This window comes from Typopeltis vanoorti, chromosome 5 (genome assembly GCF_054136105.1).
Source record: "Typopeltis vanoorti isolate ZY-2024b chromosome 5, IOZ_Tvanoo_1.0, whole genome shotgun sequence".
Taxonomy (NCBI): domain Eukaryota; kingdom Metazoa; phylum Arthropoda; class Arachnida; order Uropygi; family Thelyphonidae; genus Typopeltis; species Typopeltis vanoorti.
This window is the reverse complement of record NC_143553.1, coordinates 9,397,379-9,415,449: the sequence shown is the minus strand read 5'-3', so window position 1 is coordinate 9,415,449 and position 18,071 is coordinate 9,397,379. Positions and strand designations below refer to the sequence as shown.

Below are 18,071 nucleotides of genomic sequence, written 5' to 3'. Positions count from 1 at the left end.
ATTTTACGAGGGTCTTGTTCCTTGCAGTTAGTATGTTCTCAAATGGCTGAAGACATGAATACGAATGTTGAATGCTACTTATTAGTAGAAAGGAAAGTAATGATGCATTTGCTTGCTATAAAGAAATTTATGATGAAAAGAAGGAGAGGAATAAGCAAAACACATTGGGCATTTTCATCAAAAAACAAACAAAGATTACACCAGAATAGCTACAGCATGGTCCTTTACATAGGGAACTTAATGAAGATGTGATTGTGGAGGAAGATTTGGGTGATTGTTCTCCTGTTTTATAATGGCAGTAACGCACAGTTACTGCCATTATAAAACAGGAATTGTAAATTCCTGTTTTATAATGGCAGTAACTTTTATATTTTTATATCTGTTTTATAATTTTATATTTTATATCTGTTTTATAATGGCACAGTTACTGCCATTATAAAACCTTATAAACAGTTTATAAGGTTTAAAAATTAAAATGACAATATACTTATTATGGTTAAGTCCCTAACCCCTATAAACTCTGTTGATTTAATGTATCGACTTACATCCTGCCGGATGGAACGGAACCCCGAGGTAAGTTGAAGGATGACTATATTTATTTTTAATGTAGACTGAAGCATATTGTGGACTCTGGCAAAAAGTGAGAACTTATAAAAGTGGAAACTTTGTTAACTCCTGGATATGTGTGGAGTGGATTTGATTCTTTGGCAGGATTTAATATCTCAAAAAATTTTGACTGGAGGGAGGGCAGTATATTGTGTCAAGTTGTCATCTCAGATGAAAGAACATATATAGATGGAATGAAAGAGGAAAATAAGAAGTTTGATAAGTTTGAAGCTAAAGCGTGCATGGATGCTAACCAGCAGCAGTTTGTGTTTTTACACACTAGAGGAAAGTTGAAGAAAGATGGTGACTGGTTTGGTGGAGCAGTCCTTATGAAAATACCTGTAGAAAAGCATAAGGTAGAACATTTGAAAAAGTGATAGCATTGAGTCTGTGAGAAAGGATCATGGACTCTGCTAGAAGCATGAAGCATTTTAGGGTGAAGTGGACCACCCAAAAGTGAAAAGAGTATTCTAAAGCTAGACACATATGAAATTCATTTAACGTCAGTAGTATAAGTTAGAAGTAGGGTTAGGGTCTTGAACATAAGACGGCAACATTATTTTTGGAAACTGAGAAGGCTGTGAATGTGATGCATTTGGCTAAGGCAACAAACCTGTTTCTGTATGGAGATTTGAGTATTTTCAAGGTAAGGAGATGTGAAGTGAGTTCTTTCTTCAGAAATATTAGGTGTGATTGGATAACACTGAAGTAGTTCACAGAGTTGTCCTCAGTGTACTAAAGAATTGCAAGGCAGTTAGAGTTTAAGACATTGGTTTATTATTATCATTATTATTAAGATAGATCTCCAAGGAGTCAGGAACTCATCGAGGGGGGGCTATATTATTCGCACCAGCTTCATACCTGTTCTTGAATTCATTCATGCTACTTGCACACACAACATCCAATGACAATCCATTCCAATCACATATCACTCTAAGACAGAAAAATCTAGTCCTCACCCCCTTCTTGACAGCATTCATTCTCAAATTCCAAGGAAGACCTTGCATCCTTTTCCCATCCTCCATAAATTGAAAAATCTACTGAAATGCTGTATAATCCTCTCAGAAGTTTTTAAGTCTCGATCATATCATCCCTCTTTCTCCTGTTTGCTAATGTCTGCAGCCTACAAATTCTCAATCTGTCTTCAAAATCAGTATTCCATAATCCTGAAAACATTTCTGACACTCCTTTGCACTCTCTCTCTCTCTCTCTCTCTCTCTCTCCACTCTATCAGAATCACCACAGAAACCAGGAGACCAGACCTGTGCGCAGTAGTCCAAGTGAGGTCTTATCAAGACCTTGTAAAGAGGTAAAATGACTTCCCTATCTTTACATGTCAAGGTTCGTTTCAGCATTGCAATTATTCTCTGAGTTATATTTACAATTTTTGCTATATGACCCTTGAACTTCGACTTCCTATCTACTAATACTGGAAGAAATATAATATGACATTGAATATCCAGTCACACAAAGTACATAACCTTACATTTATTAACATTGAACTGACAGCCATTTTCACATGCCCACAATTCCAGCCTGTTCAAATCATTCTGCAAGTACTGCACATATCAACAGCACTCCTGATTATTATTATTATTATTATTATATGACACCTCCAGGGAGTCAAAGGACTCACCTTGGGAGGACACTCTATTTTATGTTGTTAAATACATCTCACCCTCTCCACTACTACTCAATGTCATCTACTGCTCATCATCACCAATAACAGTATTTTTTGTCTGTAAATTGCATGTGTTCTGAAGGCCGATTTGTTTGTACTCAGGAAGAAAAAACCCCTGCTATCCCTGTATGAGATCTGCTAACTCACCTTCAATTGAAAAAAGCCCGTATAAGGAATCCCCTCATCACGATGAGAATCGAACCCAGGTCTTTTCCAATCGAGAGGCGCAATGTTCTGCTGTCCTTCCAACTATGGAGGCTTCCTTATTATCTTATTTATCTTAAATTCATCAGCAAATAGCTGTGTATTACATGTCAAATCCTTCCTAATGTCATTAATGTACAGATTGAATAACAGTGGACCAAGAAAGGTCCATTGTTATTGAGGAACACTACTGCTGGTTACCTTGAATCTTGCAGATTCACACCTCCCATATACGACTTTTTGGAGGATCTCAAAGTTTAGAATGACAGTGCACTACAATGTTCCTCAAATGAAAGTGAGATTTTACTTCCCATACATCAGCAAAAGCTATGTAAAAGAAGAAAAGCATGGGTGAAGAAAAGTGCAGAATCATGGGATACTCTGCTGTTAGTGTATGTAGGTGGAGGATCTGAAAAGAGGTAGTATTCACTGTGATGCTTAGTGAGCATCCAGATAGAAAACTGGCAGCCCAAATGCAAAAGATGGAAGGCAGCTTTTGCAGCACTATTGGTAGACTTGATCAAATGCTCTGGAAATGTCAAGAGTAGCCACACTAGTCTCTCCAACCTTTTCTATGGTTAGCATCCAATGTCGGGAAGGTTGGCTGGGAAATCTCCTGTAGAATGAAAGTGGTGGAAGTCTTGTTGGTTGTAACCACTTAATTTGCAGGCTTCTAGGTATTAAAGAAGTTAACTGCTGATGACCTTCTTTGCTTTCAAGGAATCTTAGATAAGGATAATGGGACAATAGTTCTATGGCTGACCTTTGTCTCCTGTTTTTTTATGGGGGGAGGCTAAATATATAGGTGTTCTTCCATTTTATCAGGTAGGTCCAAATGAAGGTGATTCCTTGTAAAGACAATATGTGATGGGTGTTAATTCGGAAAGACAAATTTTGAGCACAGTTGAAGTAGGAGTACCATCTAGACTAGGAATTCTTTTGATCTTAAGTTATTAATGATTCTTCTGATGTCTTGCCAAAGATAAGAGGAGATGCTGAGCAAACTATTCTTGATATGATGAGATACTATACCAAGAATGGCTTGGTTATTTAAAAATGATTTGGAAAATAAAAATGCCAGGAGGGAAGCATTATCTTTAGGTGATGTTAGAGTGTAACTTTCTGGATGTGATAGAGGTTGAAGTGTAGAATGTCAGGTTTTTATTTATTTATTTATTTTATACATACATATAGGTATTGAGAGCTGGGGATAGACTTTGGGAATTTATCATCGAGTCCAATGATAATTTTTTTCATCTTGAATTCTTTTGAGACTTTTTCGAGACTTAAGCTTAGATAGTGATTTGAGAAGTTTGGATAGAGTAGAGGATGAAGGCTCATTCCAGCAAGGATCATTTCATTTATTTGAAACAGTTTGGATTGGTAGAGCAGAAATAGTATCAGACCTTATAAAAGAATAGAAATCACAAAGATCATTCTCTTTCATACCACTGTAGAACCAAGCAGAAATGAATGGTTGGGTGATAAACATTCTCTAGAAATGAAACACGGACATGGTTATGGCCTGAATTACCAAAAGGAGAGTTGACAAACCTAGATTGGGCAAATCATCCACAAAAGATACTAAGTCTATTGTATATTTGTACTGTGGGTAGATTTAAATAATCTAGAAATCCTACTTTAGAGACTAAAGATGGAAGTTTTCCAGCAGCCTCCACAAAGCCGAACATAGGTCTCATGCTGAATGACAAAAATTGTCCGTCACCAAAAGACTTTCACAAACATTCCATGTAATATTCAGATTTGAGCCCATAGCCATTTAGATTTAGTTAGACAGCAAAAATATCATCCCTTCAGCCAACCATACTAGCAGTATGAATATTTTAAAATTCATTCTGCTAGACTGAATATGAATATTTTAAAATATGAAATTGTGCCAACTGCTTGATATCACTGAATCGTCAGTCCAGGCATTACAGATCATCACACTGATTACAGTAACTGACTATAGCCATACCATCCACCACTGTATATTAAAAAAAAAAAAAAAATGGTGCTTAGAAACAGTGCACTATTGATCACTTAAATGATTAAAATCCACACTATCACATTTTTAACTACCAATAAAAAGGCAGTAGTAAAAGTAGTTCCATTTATTGTATGTTGTCAATGATTGATGTTTTCCTCCAGGATATTTAAGTTTTACATCATGCAAAACAGACAAACTGGCTAGAAGAGACAGGTTTAATAAAAATGAACAGACATAAAATGAGCAATAAAAATAGTGGCAGCGGTTTTGAAGCAGTATGGTGTGAAGTAAAAAGTGAACAGGATGAAATATTTAGTTGGTTGTTGCTGTAAACCTAGTAATGTAGAGGACAGTTGGAAGGAAATATATAGGCAAATTCAGAACTTGCCAAATACACTTGCATATGGTGAATAGCTGCTGACCAGACATAATAAAATATTTTTTATTTAATAAAAAATAACTTTCTAAATAAAATATTATTTTTTGACTTTAAAAAATGCAGAAGAATGTCCATAGCATAACAAGCCAAGTCTAGTAACATATATTAATGTAAAAAAACTTATTTTCCAAAAAATGAATATTGTTTTAACTATTCTTTTTATTGTTATCATTTATTGACTTCTCTTTCTTGGAATAGTTTTTACACAAAGGTAATGTTCTCCAGAGACATAGCACCACTAATCAATTTATAGAACGCCAATTACTTATTGGGATATATTATTTAAAAAAAATGTGGAGGGTCATGAGCAAGTACATTTATTTCGTGTCAAGTAGGATTTTGTATAATTTGTCGAGCCCTAGGTAAATTATCTTGGCAAATAAGAGAAGGGAAGATGATGATGATGAAGGTGAGAGTGGACAACATCATGAGTGACTTTAATCACAGTAATATAGATTAGAATGAAGAGACAGCATCCAGAGGCAAAGAGAATGAATTTCTCTAGTTTTTCAGAAACAGTTACCTTAGGCAATATGTAGCAGAGGGCACACTGGGATCAAAGAGCTTGGATTTATTCATCTCATCTAATCAGATGTTATTATAAATGAGGAATCAAATCTTCCTCCATTTGGTGAAAGTGGTCACTTTGGTGGTGGACGGCCACATGTAGACTTCTATGAAAAATGAATATACATGGGACTATAAGGCTGGCGATTATGACAAACTCATGAGATGGCTTGCAGCTATATCATGGAATGAGGGATTGGATAGGAAGATCAGTGCTTGGGAGCTATCTCATGGAGACAACGTCTGAATGTATTCCATAAGCCAGGAGATTAAATAAGGTAGATGTAAAAGGACTTTTGACTCTGTAGGTTTACTTTTGCTTTTGTTATCTGAGATATTATCTCTTTTTTACAGTATAAGTCATGTCAGGTGTGATGACCTTTATTTGTTTTTCTTTCTTCAACTATCATTGTTTTAGTTTGTTCAGTGTTAATTATATTTCTTCCCTTCTTCACAAAACTTCATCACTATTCTTTTTTTAGTCCTTCATTTTCTTTAGCAGTGACTATGTCATCTTCAAATCATATATTATTGATTTTTGTACCTTGAACTGAAATTCCCTTTATATTTTCCTTTGGCATCCATTGTTCTTTCCAACAGCATGATAAAGTTGCTTGGGGATATTAGGTCTCCTTGTCTTATGCCTGTTGTCTGAAACCATATTCCAGTTTCTTCCACAATTTCTTACAGCAGCCTCTGCATTATCATTGATATTCTGCAATAAACATATCAGGGTTCCCATTTACTCATAAGATTCGAGTAGAGTCCGTACCACTTTCTGATCTATACTGTTGAATGATTTCTGAAAGTCGACAAAACAGGAATGAATATTTTTATTTTTTCCTATAGCTTTCTCCACAATTTACTTCAAAACATTAATATTTGGTGCACAGTACTACTTTCTCTTCTGAATCCTGCTTGCTCATCTTGATTTTCTTCCATTAGTTTCCTTATTCTTTCTGTTAATATCATCATGATTCTTGTTGAGAGGCTTATACGCTGGTTAGACATAATAACTAATATTTAAGGAATTGACAGCGTATACTGGAAATATAGATTAAATAAACTTTAATATACACTTTCCGATATTTCGGCGAACGTTACGTTGCCATCTTCTTGTTCTGATAAAAGTTTCCCAAATTTGGGGCAGTTTCATGCATCCAAATTTGTTGAGGTTTGGCATGTTCCTAAGGGCTGAGGCTGATTCCATGAATAGTCTTTCATACTTGAACTTGCTGCGGTGTATTACTGTGGCTTTCTTCCATCTTATTCTGTGGCGAGTATCCAGAGCGTGGTCTGCAAGCCCAGAGTGGCTGTACTGGTGAAATCGGATGTAATCCTTGTGTTCTGAGATTCTGATATTTGCTGTCCTGCCTGTTTGGCCAAAGTAGGACAGTTTACAGCTGCAAGGGACCTGGTATACACCAGGTAGGTCTAGGGGAAGTGGTTGGTCTTTGGTGGAGCGGATAAGGGATGCCAGTTTTCTATGTGGTCTATAACAAGTGGTCAAGTCATGTTTTTTTAAGATTTTATTGATTTTTTCTGAGGTGCCTCTGATGTAGGGAATAGTGATGGATTTAGAGTAATCTTTTTTGTGAGGGGGAGGGGGTGGTGGGTTGTGGATAACTGGGTTAAGTATTTTTTGGAGGGGGTAGCCGTTGGCTGAGAAAGTGTCACGGATGTGATTTAGTTCAGAGGTTAGGGCTTGATCATTAGAACAGATTATTTTTGCCCTGTTGAATAATGTTTTAATAACTCCATATTGTTGTGGGGGGGGGGGATTGTTGGTGAATGTATCTGCCTGTATGGGTGGGTTTTCTATAAACTGAGAAAACCAAGGTTCCATCAGGTTGGCGGGTGACTAGTGTGTCTAGGAAGGGGAGGTTATTGTTTTCCTCTTTTTCCAGGGTGAATTTGATTCTAGGTGTTGGTTGTTCAAGTGTGTTAGGAAGGAGAGGAGTGAATCCGGGCCATGTGGCCAAATAGCGAAAACATCATCAACATAGCGAAGCCATATGGTAGGTTTTTGTGGGGCTGAGTTTAAGGCTTTCTCTTCAAACATCTCCATGAAAAAGTTGGCCAAGGGTGGGGAAAGTCCCGTTCACCACTTTTATATGATTCTGAGCAGCATATTGTCCATTTCTCTCCCCCTCTCTCATTTTTTCTGCATCCATCAAGATTTCACCCTTTTTGTCTTTTATGGTTCTCTGTCTTGACTCCATTTCATGTTGATATTTCTGATCATCTTGAATGATATAATCACGTAATCACAAGAAAGATATTTATTTAACCAAATATTTCGGTCTGGAAATAGCAGACCATCGTCGGTGGTATTACAAGAACAGTTTAAAAAATATACAAGCTAGAATACTAACAATAGATCGTTGAAATTAGAACATGCCGCGTGATGTTATATCACTATAACATCACGCGGCATGTTCTAATTTCAACGATCTATTGTTAGTATTCTAGCTTGTATATTTTTTAAACTGTTCTTGTAATACCACCGACGATGGTCTGCTATTTCCAGACCGAAATATTTGGTTAAATAAATATCTTTCTTGTGATTACGTGATTATATCATTCAGTCTTATGTCGCAAGTATCCTTAAAACAACAAATTCTGATCATCTTGTTTATTTTTCTTGTTCTTTCTCATAGACAGGCTTATACGTTGGTTATGCATTATTAAAACACTTAAGGAATTGAACAATGTAGTTAAGGATATAAATTAAATTAAACTTGAATAAATATTTTCCGATATTTCGGCAACGTCACGTTACCATCTTCTAAAGGAACTTACAAAAAAAGTTACGTGCACATAGGCACTACAACACAGAAACTGGGAATGAAGAGATGAAGCTATTGTTCTCCTAACGGTCCTGATGGCGCCCTCTAGTGGGCTAAGTAGGTGTTCTTGGCCGTTGGGCTGAAGGTCTGCTGATGTAGGCCTCCCAAATTTGGGGCAGTCGTGTACAACCAAATTTGTTGAGGTTTGGAGAATTTCTTAGGGCTGAGGCTGATTCCATAAAGAGTCTTTCAAATTTGTATTTGCTACGGTGTATCACTGTAGCTTTCTTCCACTGTATTCTGTGGCGTGTATCCAGAGCATGGTCCGCAAGCCCAGAATGACTGTATTTATGAAAACGGATGTAGTCCTTGTGTTCCAAAATTCTGATATTCGCTGTCCTGCCTGTTTGGCCAAAGTAAGACAGTTTACAACTGCAGGGGACCTGGTAAACACCAGGTAGGTCTAGGGGAAGTGGTTGGTTGTTAGTGGAGCGGATAAGGGATGCCAATTTTCTGTAAGGTTTGTAAGGTTTTCTTGTTCTGTATTCACTAGTATTTGTTATGTCCTCTATCCATCAAAGTGGTTAGAGAAACTTCATTGTTTCTCTTATACTTAAATACTTAGGCCTTATTACTAAGGCTTAAAGTTTACTATGCATCCTTCTAGCCAGAAGAAAGCACAGTAAACAAACATAATAATCTTGCTTCATAGCCTAAATTGCTGTGCACATAATTCCAGACAACAACATGATCAACCAGTAGATAGTATCTCTCCTATCCAACCTGCAGGCATTAAATTGAATCTTGCTCTGACATGAATGTTTGTGAATGTCTTTAGGTGATAGATAAATTGCATTGCCTGGTTATTGGAAGCCATAAGTTAAAATGTACTATATTTTTTCTCTAGGGCAGGATTCCTGGTTTTCTAATCCTTAGACCACCCACAGTACTAACATAAAATGGGTGGAATTATCATTAAAACTCTAGTGATGGTTACATGAACCAACATACATACTCTCACACACCAAACACAGTTAAGTGTTTTTGATGTCTTCTTTTTCCCTTGTTTATATATATATATATAATTTATTTATTTATTAATTTATTTATTTTAGCAGAGAACATAATGGGTGAAGAAAGATTGAAAGTTGTATTTCATCATTTAAACCCAAACTCATCACCTATGATGGCATTGGGCATGGAAAATCCAATACATGTATCCTTTTTTCAAAATTAAGCATGCATTTAATTTTTAAAAGTAGTTGATTTCATCTTTAGTTCCCTTTTCATAATATTGAAAATTTAATTTTGAAATATTTGGAAAGTATGCTTCTTCAGTTGTTCTTTTTTCTGTTATAGTCATTGAATTCTTCTTGAGAAGGAAAAGCTTGTTGCCAAACAGCTTTCATTACTTACTTGTCCAAGGCCGATAAGTTAGTGATAACACCTCTGTAGTGCAATTGGAAGAATGACGGTACGTTGCACCCTTCGATTAGAAAAGGCCTAAGTTCGATTCTCGTCATGACGGGAGGAATCTTTATATGGACTTTTTCAATTGAAGGTGAGTTAGCCGATCTCATACGGAGGCAGCAGCAGGGTTTTTCTTCTGGAAACTTGGGTTTTTCATCCCGCATACAGACAAATTGGCCCTTTAGAACACACACAATTTACAGACAAAAATACTAGCTGTGGTGGTTGTGGGCATAGATGGCGTTGATGTAGGTGATTGGTAGTAGAGTTTTGGTGTAGCAGCGGAGACGAAGTGTTGTATAGTAGGTGTCCTCCTGCGATGAGTCTTCGGACTCCTTGGAGGTGTCACGAATAATAATAATAATATAATGTCACAAACCTTAAGTGAAGAGAAAAGTAATGTGTAAAACATAACTTGATGACAAGATACTCAAGAAATTGAAATGTCTGTTGTTGTACCAAATGAAAGACAACCTTCTGTTTTCAGTGTGATAGTCTTAAGTCACACTATACATAAATGATAACTTCACATATGAAAGAATGGTTGAAAGATATTAGTCATTCTCTTTGTTATTTATCTCAAAGACTGTTTGTTGACACTATTTAATGAAAGCACAGATGATGAGGTGCTCAGTAAATAACTGGGAATTTATAACTTCAGAAGAACCAGGTTAATGTTGTGTGAAATATTTTGTAGAAAAGTGATATAGCATGAGATGCATCAAAACTCTAGTGATGGTTACATTAATAGACATATAGACACACCAAATGAACATCATCACTAGAAGGCCTCGTTGTGATGTACAAAACTGATTCATTGAATTTTGTCATAAACTCATCTTGTTTCTTATTCACAACACATACGTTTCACTTACTAACCATTTCCCATACTGTAAAACTTCCTCTTCAGTCCCCAGTTCACATCCTCTTTACACAGTTTCTAGGGAGAGTCTCTTGTTTTATCTATGAAAAATCCCCTCCATATTAATCTGATAACAACAACTTAACAACTTACATATCTTAATTATATCACTCCTTTCATATCCAGTATACTGCAAATGGTGCTCTCTCAATCTAGCCTCATATCCTACATTCCAGAGCCCTATCATTAGCATGACTTTGCAAATGGTACGTCTTGATTTAGTAATATTCTTGGACTTTGCAAAACATTTCATAACTTGCCTTGTGATAGGTTCGTGTAAAAAATGCAGAAGAAGAAGAGAATGGATAATGCATTAGTTATATGTCTTGGTGAATGGCTCTCTGAATGATACCAGCAAGTTGTTTATGATGGGGAAGTGTCTCACAAAAAGAATGTAACTAGTGATTTCCTCAGGGCTTTGTTCTTGAGCATTTGCTGCTTTACTTATTTGTTAACGATATTTCATATGACTTTGCATCTTCAGTTCTTTCCTGATGATGCACAATTGGAGAGAATTATAAGGAGCAAAGCTAATGTTAATTCCTTTCAGGAAACTTTGAATAGACTTTTAGTTTTAGACAAACGAGTGAGATTTGTAGTTTTAATATTAAGAAATGCAAAGTGTTGCATTTTTGAGTGCAGAGGATGTGTGTGCTATATTGATGGAACTGTTCAAGAAGTAGATGAGATTCAAGATCTCTTGATGATGGTTTAGAGTGCACATTGCAAGTTTTGCTAAGATTGCATATCACATTATTATTATATGGGTATCTCCATCAGGGACAGATTAAGCCATTACGGTGCCCTAAAAATTTCTACATTTGGAAAAGTTGACAACATTTCTCTTGCAGCCTGGCATACTTGTGTGGCAGTATTGAATTTGTCTTCATCTTCTTTTACAAATAGTAGAAACTGTTCCAGTTCATCATCAAAATGCATAATATCTATCTATATCATTCTTTTAGATCTTTTAATTTTTCCACATACCTCAGGACCCAGTCCCCTGGAATTGAAGGGCCAATTGTGGGAGATTCACACACTAGTCATTATTCATACAATTCCTTTCATACTTTCCTTAAACTCACCACCACCTCTGGCAATCCATTCCACCCATTCACCACCATCCAAGCAAAAAAATCTACTCCTAATACTCCTGCTAATGACACTGCTACACAATTTCCATGAGTGATCCCTTCTTCTCACCCTAAATGTCATGAAGTGAAAAAAAGTCTTCAGTCTCAGTCTTTAAACTCCTTTAATAATTTATATGCTTCTATCGTGTCCCCTCTTTTCCACCTATCTGCTAGTTTTTGAAGCCCACAGACCATCAATCTATGGGCTTCAAAAACTAGCAGATAGGTTTTGAAGCCCATACTACCACTTCTTCTTCTTCTTCTTCTCCATGGAATCTGAGTGTCCACTGCATGGAGTAGATATTGCCTTATTGAAGCTTTATATAGGGATAACAATAACCTCTAATGTGTTCTTCAACAACCATGTAATCTGATGTGCTGTTTTGGTTACCTTTTGCAATATGTTTTCTAAACTTCAATTCCCTGTCCACAATTACACACCCTGAGTCCCTGGTTTCATCAGTTTCCTGTAGTTCAGTTTCATCAATGTAGCAAACAGCTTGTGATCTCTTCTTCCCAAAGTTCTAAGTGACACTTGACCATATTAAACTGCAGTCTACCTTTAGCCATACTGCTAGTTTAAGTCTTCCTGCAGGATATCTGTATCATCTTCATTTATCATTGCTCTTCCCAGTTTAACATCATCAGCAAACAACTGAATATATATAAACACTGCTTGGAAAGAAGTCAACAGAATGTCCCCATGGACAAAGTGCATCATGCCATGTTACTCTCATGTTTGTACTGGCTACAAGCACGACTCGTTACATTTTTGTTTGTTTATCCCAGCTACAAACACTTAACGAGTCACGTGTTTATAGCTGGTATAAATTGTAGGAATCTGATGCTTTGTGGTCAGTGCAACAGTGACTGTGTGAAATGGCTGCAAGATGGTAACTGAGTTTCAAAAAGGCATTGTGATAGGATGTCATGTTGCAATTTTATCTGTTTGACAAATTGGGTAATCTCAGGTCATACTGAGATGGAAGTGCAGGGAGTCAACTGCAAGTATTATTCACAATGAATGACCCACCACACTCACTGACAACTGGAATATCTTCTCTCTGACAGGGAAGGAGAAGGAACTGGTCGAGGAAGCCAAGCGCTACCAACTAGATTTAGTTGGACTTTCTTCAACCAAGAGGAGAGGCTCTGGAACTGTTGACCTGGATGAGGGGTGGAAGCTCTATTACTCTGGTGTGAGCCCAACAATGTCTGCTCAGCCAGGTGTGGGATACTTACAAGTCCCCGACTGTCAGACTGTGTTGTTGCTGAGTCGATCCCATTGGGGGGACGGTTATGTGTGTTAAGGCTCCAGATGAAAAACCACGACTTGGCTGTGATGCAAGCCTATGCTCCTAATCTGGAGTCAGAATAGCTGCCATCCTAGAGGAAGTGGATGCTGCTTTTGACAGGGTGGCAGACATGGAATCAGTCCTGCTAATGGGTGACTTCATTGCACATGTTGGAACAGATGACCAGACATGGAGGGGTGTGGTTGGGAGGAACGGAGACCCTGATCTTAACACGAATGGGTTGAAATTATTGGATTTCTGCTGTACTAACAGCTTGTCCATAATGAATACCTCCTTTCAGCACCAAGAAGTCTCCATAAGTATACCTGGTACAGGGATACACTTGGACAAAGATCTCTGATTGACTTTTTTATAGTCTCAGCAGACCTATTTTCCTCAGTGCTGGATGTTGAGGAGAGGAAAGGGGCAGAACTGTCAACTGACCACCACCTTGTTCTCACTTGGTCTGCACTCTACGGCTTCAGAAACCAGATGCTACCATCAACGCTGGTAGGCCTAAACAGCTATGGGAGGCACTGGAAAATGAGGCTGTGAGGAAGAATTTTGCAGATGACATTTCCTCCAGATTTAAAGATATTCCCAAGCATACTGCAGATGTTGAGGAGGAGTGGGAGCTGTTCAGAACTGCTGTCACTGCCTCTGCACTCTCATGCTGTGGCTGAAGGCAGCTTGCCGTGGCGACAGGCATTGAGAAAAGGACACCTTGGTTGAACCAAGGGGTCCAAAAAGCTGTCCGGGCAAAATAGGAGGCCTACCTAACATGGCTTAGGGTCAGGTCACCTGAGATGCGTTTCTGGTACACTGAGGCACAAAAAGCTGCTGCTGAGGCAGTAAAGACAGCATAGCAGAAGGCTTGGGAATCCTTTGGAGAAAGATTAGACTCATCCTATGCAAATGCAAACAAAGTATTCTGGCAGACCATCCGCCGCCCTTCGAGGGAGGAAATTGTGCACAGCAAGGGCAATTAAGGCCTCTGATGGTGCATTTTTAACAACTAAGAAGGATATCCTCCATAGATGGAGGGAATACTTTGAGAGCCTTCTTAATCCAGGTGGCCCGGCAGTTGTGGACATCCAAGAGGTGCAGATCATGGCGATGACTAGTCTCACAGCAGAAGAGGTCCATTTAGCAATAAAATCGCAAAAATCAGTGCAGGCTGTTCGTGATGATGAAATTCGGCCTGAAATGCTAAAAAGCCTTAAATTGAGACGGGGTTCTCTGGCTGACTCTAGTGTGTCAGGCTGCTTGGATCTGGGTGAGCACCAAAGCAATGGCAGACAGGCATAATAATACCAGTCTTCAAGAAGGGAGACCAGAGAGATTGCAGCAACTATCGTGGCATCTCTCTGCTCAGCCTGCCTGGGAAAGTATATGCTAGGTGCTGGGAAAGAAGGTGCAGGAGCATAGTTGAGTCAAAGTTCCAGGAAGAACAATGTGGCTTTCGTCCTGGTAGAAGCACAGCTGACCAAATCTTCACTTTAAGGCAAGTCTTTGAGAAATCTTGGGAGTATGCCAAGAATGCCTACACATGTTTTGTGGACATGGAGAAGTCATATGACTGGGTTCCTCTGGGTAAACTTTGGCAAGTAGTACAGGAGTATGTAGTGGATGGCCAACTATTAGCTGCCATCAAGTCTCTGTACGAATGCCCGGAGTTTTGTGTCAGGGTAAACAGCACAAAGTCTGAACCTTTCACAGTCTCCGTTGGCCTCTGCCAAGGGTGTGTTCTGCCATCCCTCCTTTTCATAATATTTATGGACTGGATTGATAGGCACAGCCGAGTCAGTGAGTGTGTCAGAATTGGAAGATGTAGCATTGGACGTCTGCTTTTTTGCAGATGACCTAGTTCTGCTTAGTTCTTCCACAGATGACCTCCAGCAGACCTTGGATAGGTTTGTAGCAGAAGCCAGAATGAAGATCAGTGTGGCCAAAACTGAAACATTTGTAGTCTCAAGACAACCATCACAGTGCACTCTACATGTGAGTGGAGTCCCACTGAGGCAGGTGGAGAAGTTTAAATACCTTGGGTCCATATTCATAAGTGATGGAAAGTGGGACGTAGAGCTAGATACTCAGATTGGCTCAGCAAGCGCAATATTGCAGGTGCTTGGCCGTTTGGTAGTATTGAAGTGGGAGTTAAGCCAAAAGGCAAAGCTGGCTGTCTTCAATACAGTCTATGTCACCATCCTCACCTATGTTCATGAGAGTTGGGTAATGATCGAAAGAATGCGGACAGGAATCCAAGCAGCTGAAATGAGGTTCCTTCGAGGGATGTGGGGCTGACAAGACTCGACAGAGTCAGAAGCTCTGCAATTCGGGAAACCCTCAATACTCAACCATTGCTTCTTCGTGTTGAGAGATCGCAGTTACATTGGTACGGGCACCTGGTCAGGATGCCATAAGAGAGGCTCCCTCCAGCAATCCCTCTTTGCCAAGCCAGAGGGTGGGAGGCCAAAGACTCGCTGGATAGATTATATCCAAAACCTTGGGTGGACACATTTAGGAGCTTCACCAGAACAACTGAGCTTGGTGGCGGAGGATCATGACCATTGGAAGTTCCTCTTGTAGCTGCTGCTCCCACAACCCAGTTAGGAAAGGTGGGCCTGGAAGATGACTGAAAAAAATGAATGAATTATGAAATTGTATAGAAGTTATATTGAATTTCCCATGCAAAAAATGGGTCAACTACTTAATAAATATTTTTGTTTATATTATAATGACAATATTGATTTTTGGTCGTGAAAGTCATGCAATGTGGAGCCAAAGAATGAATGAATTATTTATGGATGGCATATTTTTACTTTCTCCCCCTCTTTTGCTCAAATTTTTCTTATTTTGGCTAGAAAGGATGGAGGGCCTGTTTTCTGTGTTTTATATTGTTTACTACATAATAAGACTCTTGAAATATACACAAAATTATTTATATGATGCATGAAATGTGGCCATTACTAGATCCCGAAAATATAAATTTTTATTATTAAATTGCCATTAATCAAGTTTTACATATAATATTTCTGCAAGCTGACATAAATGGTTACTTTTTTCATCTCATACAAAATCTTTGTAAGCATCTAGCTTCATGCAAACTTTTAACCAGATACAGTTCTGATTTGCAATTCCCTTTAAATTCAAAAATGATCACTTCACTTGCTTTAGTTCCAGAACAAGATATAATTTACACTATTTCTGATTTGAGAATCATTTATCCAATGAATTTGAACCAATTTTAGAATGGTTTATGAACACATACATAGGTTGTCTAAGGCAGTGGTCTCCAAAGTGTGGTACGCGTACCCCCCTGGGGTACATGAGTCGATACGTGGGGGTACATCAGAAAAAGTTTTATATTGATAGGAAAAAAATTAAGTAATTAATTAAAGATAAAGAATATTACTTTCTTTCATCAATTAAACATATATCTAATGTAGACAAAGACGTTATAAAGATCCTGTAAACTTAAATTTGCGAGTAGCGCACATTGGGGGACTTGCACACAATTGTCTGTGGCAAAGCTGTCATGTTTTTTAAAACTAGGGAATAAATCTCTTACTTCTTATCATTGCCATTGTAGAGCATCCTAGTGTTGATAAGCCCAACTAGAGAAGGAAAATTGCATAGTTATCCTGCTATCTACAGATGACACCACAGTTGTATTAATTATTTGACTATTAGTAGTAAGTTTAACGATTTTTTAGTATATATTGTTTCTGTGCAATTCCAATGCCTTTTTGTACTTACTTTTACGTTTACACTAGAAATAGTGAATTAATATTATCAAAATTGCTGACATTTTTTAAAAGTGTTTGATATTATCAATAGTAAATGAATTATATTTAAATTTTACAAATTAACCCTTACAAAATGGATAAATGGTTAAAAAAATTTTCTCCAAAGAAACCGCAAATTGAAGTTAATTATGATAGTACTTCTACATCAGACAAACAACAAGGAAAAGATAGGATTGATTCTTCTATTCAACCAAGTTTGTTATCAGTCAAATTAAGTGATAAAAACATTAATCTGAAACTTAACAAAATCTTGCCCAAGAAAGTTCGAAATTATCAAGAAAACTACTTGAAATGGGGATTTACATCGATGATAGTCAACAATGAACCTCATCCTACATGTGTATTGTGTGACGAGACACTATGTAATAGAAGTATGAAACCATCATTATTTGTAAGACACTTAAAAACTAAATATCCTGAACATGAACACAAATCTTTACAATTCTTTGAATGATGTTTGGAGACATATAATCCTCAATCCAACAACTTAATAAAATTCACTAAAATTAACGATAAATATTTGGAGGCATCTCTTGAGGTCACATTCTTAATTGTAAAAGGCCAAAAGCCACACACGTTTGGGGGGAAACACTTGTACTCCCAACTGCCATAAAAATGGTAGAAATAATCCATGGAAAAGAATATGCAGATAAACTAAAATGCATTCCTTTATCAACAAATACTGTTCGTAGACGTATAGAAATCATTGCAGATAATTTAAAGAAGCAACGTATCGCAGTATCAGAAGCCATCAAACCAGAAATGCAAGGTCATTGTTCATATTAAATATTGTAATAAATATGTTTGTAAGCTGTTAATAATAAAAATAATGTGTAAAAATCTCTAGTGTTTTTAATTATTATATGATGATACAAGGCTTATTTCCTCTTTATAATACTTATTACAATAGGTTTTTTTTCAATCAATTGAGGGTATGCGATCAAAAAAGTTTGAAGACCACTGGTCTAAGGAATAATAGAACCAGGACTCAATAATTTTGCAGAAGCTTGTCATCGAAAATTGCAATTGAGCTTTAGCAGTAGCACAAATCATCCAGATTTATGGATTTTTATAAATGGACTACAAAAAATTCAAACAACATATGATGTTGATTATGAAAGAGCAGTAACAGGTTTTCAACATCTGCACAAACGTAGACATTACAA

At 37.5% G+C, this 18,071-nt stretch overlaps 1 protein-coding gene across 3 annotated transcripts in view; it reads left to right on the top strand.

Moving 5' to 3' along the window:
- Positions 1 to 18,071, top strand: part of LOC150106220 (phytanoyl-CoA dioxygenase, peroxisomal-like) — a 237,370-nt gene that overhangs the window by 30,377 nt on the left and 188,922 nt on the right. For 2 of the 3 annotated variants that reach the window (XM_090392244.1, XM_090392242.1), the window contains exon 2: positions 9,392 to 9,492. In XM_090392244.1, coding sequence (XP_090248370.1) covers positions 9,403 to 9,492 — 90 coding nt within the window. In that variant the 5' untranslated portion in view covers positions 9,392 to 9,402. The remainder of the gene's footprint in view (positions 1 to 9,391; positions 9,493 to 18,071) is intronic. The other variant, XM_090392245.1, reaches the window with a different exon arrangement.